General features: G+C 42.6%; 1 protein-coding gene across 1 annotated transcript; it reads right to left on the reverse strand.

Moving 5' to 3' along the window:
* Window positions 1-795: 795 nt before the first annotated feature.
* On the reverse strand, window positions 796-4,863 carry LOC116379216 (protein fantom-like). The gene is made up of 5 exons (XM_031841157.1): window positions 4,714-4,863; window positions 3,788-4,249; window positions 3,061-3,570; window positions 1,107-1,303; window positions 796-1,031 (listed from the first exon to the last, which is right to left on the reverse strand). The coding sequence occupies exons 1-5, from the start codon at window positions 4,802-4,804 to the stop codon at window positions 816-818; spliced, it is 1,476 nt and encodes a 491-aa protein (XP_031697017.1). The 5' UTR covers window positions 4,805-4,863; the 3' UTR covers window positions 796-815.
* Between the last annotated feature and the right edge of the window lie 176 nt (window positions 4,864-5,039).

Raw genomic sequence — 5,039 nt, forward strand, 5'->3', positions numbered from 1 at the left:
ATGTCTTCTATGAACAATAATAAAGACTTGTGTGTGTGTTGTTAATGCCTTCTCTGAACAATAATAAAGACATGTGTTGTTAATGTCTTCTATGAACAATAATAAAGACTTGTCTGTGTGTTGTTAATGTCTTCTATGAACAATAATAAAGACGTGTGTGTGTGGTTAATGTCTTCTATGAACAATAATAAAGACTTGTCTGTGTGTTGTTAATGTCTTCTCCGAACAATAATAAAGACTTGTGTGTGTGTTGTTAATGTCTTCTATGAACAATAATAAAGACTCGTGTGTGTGTTGTTAATGTCTTCTATGAACAATAATAAAGACTTGTGTGTGTGTTGTTAATGCCTTCTCTGAACAATAATAAAGACATGTGTTGTTAATGTCTTCTATGAACAATAATAAAGACTTGTCTGTGTGTTGTTAATGTCTTCTATGAACAATAATAAAGACGTGTGTGTGTGGTTAATGTCTTCTATGAACAATAATAAAGACTTGTCTGTGTGTTGTTAATGTCTTCTCCGAACAATAATAAAGACTTGTGTGTGTGTTGTTAACGTCTTCTATGAACAATAATAAAGACTTGTCTGTGTGTTGTTAATGTCTTCTATGAACAATAATAAAGACGTGTGTGTGTGGTTAATGTCTTCTATGAACAATAATAAAGACTTACGTGTGTGTTGTTAATGTCTTCTCCGAACAATAATAAAGACTTGTGTGTGTGTTGTTAATGTCTTCTATGAACAATAATAAAGACTCGTGTGTGTGTTGTTAATGTCTTCTCTGAACAATAATAAAGACTTGTGTGTATGTTGTTAATGTCTTCTATGAACAATAATAAAGATGTGTGTGTGTGTGTTGTTAATGTCTGCTATGAACAATAACAAAGACTTGTGTGTGTGTGTGTGTTGTCTCTTCATCAGTAGAATCCTCACCTGGTCCTCTGGAGCTGACGGATCGATGAATGTCACCTTTTTAACAGCCGGTCCGTCCTTCACTCGCGTCCTCGGTCTGAGTTTCGGCCGCTTGGCCTGATGGGAAAAAAAACACATTCAGCAGCTAAACACACCCAACGTTCCCTCAGATGGTTCAGAGAGTCTGCTGACCTGTGAGCCGGAGGGTGAGACAGGGGTGTGTGTGTCCTCCTCCTCTTCCTCCTCTTTGTGCTGCTCTGTGGTCATCCTCTCCGTCTCCTCGGCGGCCGTGATGGAGGATGATGGAGTAAAGTAGGTGGAGCTCCACTTCAGAGTCACTTCAATGAGGCCGGAGGAGAGTCCAGAGGGATCGGTGAGCTCGAAGAGTCCTGAGGGAACAAAGATATAGAAAACAAATACTAATACAAATACGTCCATGAATCAGAATCACAATCAGCTTTATTGGCGCATACATGCAACTCTTTATTAGCATAACTTCCTCATACAGGTTACTGCCACGGAACAGACTACAGGTTCCATGCTTCACCTGCATTCCCCTGGGTCCTAAGTCCCTCCATGTACAGCTTCTTATCACCCTCTATGTACCAACGTACATTTATAACAAATACCACACATATTACGGTAATCAGCGTTGCATATGTGTCTGACCAAAATACCAAAAAAAGCAAAAAATAAATGATTCATTTAAATTATGTTTTTAGAGTTTTGAAGTGTTTTGTTTTTAATATGTATAATAAGCATCATTTAGTATCACTACTGAGAATTTAACAAACATAAAAACATGACGTAGATAGGTTTGCAGTTTTCAAGAAGTATATTTAAATATCATCTCTTACACATGAAGATAAAGTTGTGAACACCGGCTGAATATCTATGATCAGAATCATTATAACTGTGTTATAACTGCTGCTGTGTAAAGGGAATACTGCTGCTAACAACAACCTGATGTGTTTAAAGTGTTTAAACCAAATGTTATTGACCTGTTGTTCAAAAGGTCAATAACATTTGGTTTGTAAACACATCAGGTTCTTGTTAGCAGCAGTATTCCCTTTACACAGCAGCAGTTATAATATTTCTTGTATATTATATATATTTTATGAAATCAACACAACAGAAGAGCAATGTGTGTTGAAATAATATTCCATGATTAATTTATGCCTCAATAATTGAATGGAAACTCGTCCCCAGATTGTTCTGCTTAGTACGTGTTGAAGTCCAGATATGAGGAAACTAAACCCGTCTCGCTGATTCATAACAGTCTGGAGGAGCTCCGTGGATCTCATGGAGCTGTGTTCACTGTCTAGTGAGACACACGTCTCTGTTCACTACAGCTGTATCAACACTAAACTAACTGATTTAACGGCAATAAACCGACAGAAAGGGGATTCTGAAATAACTACGTAATGATGCAGATATTTAAAAAGTCTGAATTCATGTTTAGTTAGTTCTCTCCTCAAGATGACAAGAAAATAACTTCTGGATCGATTGGTGCTATGCTAAGCTAACATTGTAGCAGCTCCATCAGCACTCAACATAACGTCACAAAGGCGTAAATACGGCGTCTATTCATAGTTTGTACTGTCTGGTTTAGTTTGGTCTGGTCTCCACTAACAGGAGGTATCGTGGAGCTCTGGTGATTCAACGTCAGGACGTCAGTGATGACAGGAGGAGCATCTCAACGCTGATAGGCTATCGCGCCGCAGCGCCCGCCCCAAATGCTCTCATTGGTTGAGACACGTGATGACGCCCATCCCAAGCCAGTCCTGATCAACATCCCGCCCCCCCCTGTGACCCATGCTCTGTGTCTGTGTGTTCAGAGCCAGTGAGCAACGGACTTTCAGAATAATAATAATTTTTTTTAAAACTGCGTGAACACACGATAAAATAATTGTCGGCGTTAATTAATTAAAAATAATAATAATAATAACGGGTTAACTTGCCCATCACTAATATTTATATATATAATGTATTTACCTAATAAATACTAACTAAATACAGTTCTGATAAATTGACGCTCTATCGTTGCAGCTTTAATATTTTATATATTTATTATATTGTATATTTATTAATTAATATTCATATCGTCTCCATGTTAATGAAAACAGAGACATGATGTCAGACTCACCTGTGATCTCCTGGTCCTGGACCAGAGGCAGCAGATGGACCCGGGTCTTCCCCAGGTACGTGTCCATCTTCTCCTCTTTGTAGTCGAACACGTAGAGCACCAGGTCCTCAGACCTCAGGTACCGGTCCAGGTCCTGGTCCACGTGGACCGGGTAAGACTTGAGGTCACCGAGGTCCGGGTCACAGCGTTCGTGCACGGTGGCGGTCGGGTAGTCGGGGAAGTCATAGAACTTGTAGACCACGTAGGGACTCGGACACCCGGACCCGCCGGACCTCTTTAGGTCTCTGCAGCGGTGGACCGTGATGAAGAGCTTGTTCAGGGAGCCTTCAGGTACCTGTGAATCCTGGTTCAGGGAGCCTTCAGGTACCTGTGAGTCCTGGTTCAGGGTGGCACCGACGTGACCCGACACCTTTACCTTCTCTCTGTAGAGACGGAACGTCTCCGTCATTGGGACCTTCAACCTCAACCAGTAGTCCACAGAACCAAAGGACTGGGTCTCCTCAGACACACCTGGTGAACAAGTAACATCTAGTCACATATAAACTATATAGAGCTAAAGGAACGAGCCTTATCTGGTCTGTGATCCGGTCTCTGATCTGTGTCTCTGGTCTCTGATCTCTGGTCTCTGATCTCTGGTCTCTGATCTCTGGTCTGGTCTCTGATCTCTGGTCCGGTCTCTGGTCCAGTCTCTGGTCCGGTCTCAGTTATCTGATCTGGTCTCACTCACCGACCAGCGGCGCGGTGCCCTGAACTTTCCCGTCTCGCTCCATCAGCTGGTGCAGGTGGATCCGACCTGTGGCCACAGTCCTCCAGTCCAGACCCTGAGCCTGGTGCAGCTCCAGGTTCACCGATCCTCCAAGCAGGAAGTCCAGCAGCCGCTGGTCCACCGTGACCACGTACCGAGACGTGAACCCGAACCGCGGCGTGCGGCCCACAGACACCGGAGTGGAGTGAAGCTCGAACAGGTAGAAGGAGTAGGTGATGAAGGTGGAGGGCTCAGAGTCCCCCAGAGACCTCAACCCAGACGGAGACAACGTGGCTCCGACCACCTGGAGCTCCACCAGGTTCTCCTCTCGGTCCAGAGGAGGAGAATCCTCTTCATCATCCTCCTCATCCTCGTCGTCTTCAGCTGGGACATCCCGTCTGAACACGGAGGTTCTGGTGCCGTAAGACACGCCTCTGAGCTGAGCTAAGGAGGAGGAGGAGAAGAAGGTGAAGGTGAAGGAGGAGCAGGAAGAGGTGAAGGAGGAGGAGGAGGAGGAGGAACAAAGATCAAACAAAGTCTCACTTCACAGTTCATCTTCAAACCTTGAATCAACGTTTTTATAAATAATAATGATTTATCTTCTTATATTTATCTTCATATTTCTACTTGTGTCTTTAAACATGTTTAATGAGCTTTAGATCAAATGACATCAACAGGTTTCATGTTTAGGACAGTTTATAGTCAGAGGTAAACTCCTCCTCTACTGTACATGTTCAGCACCAGCTGTGAGGGTGAACACAAAGACAGGAACACATGTTCAGCACCAGCTGTGAGGGTGAACACAAAGACAGGAACACATGTTCAGCACCAGCTGTGAGGGTGAACACATAAAGACAGGAACACATGTTCAGCACCAGCTGTGAGGATGAACACATGAAGACACTAACCCTCCAGTCTCTGGATCTTAGCGGCTCTAGAGTCCAGCAGAGCGGCCTGATGCTGCAGCTTCTGATCCCACGTCGCTCTGTTAGTCTCCATCTGGTTCAGGACGGCCTCCAGCTCCACCTGGATTATTTAAAAAAAAATATACACACATATATACACACATATATATACAAACATATATATACACACACACACACATATATATACACACACACACACATATATATACACACACACACACATATATACACACATATATACATATATACATATACATATATACACATATACATATATACACATATACATATATACACATATACATATA

Source organism: Anarrhichthys ocellatus, unplaced genomic scaffold (assembly GCF_004355925.1).
Source record: "Anarrhichthys ocellatus isolate YVR2014 unplaced genomic scaffold, GSC_Weel_1.0 scaffold3907, whole genome shotgun sequence".
In the NCBI taxonomy this organism is placed as follows: Eukaryota; Metazoa; Chordata; class Actinopteri; order Perciformes; family Anarhichadidae; genus Anarrhichthys; species Anarrhichthys ocellatus.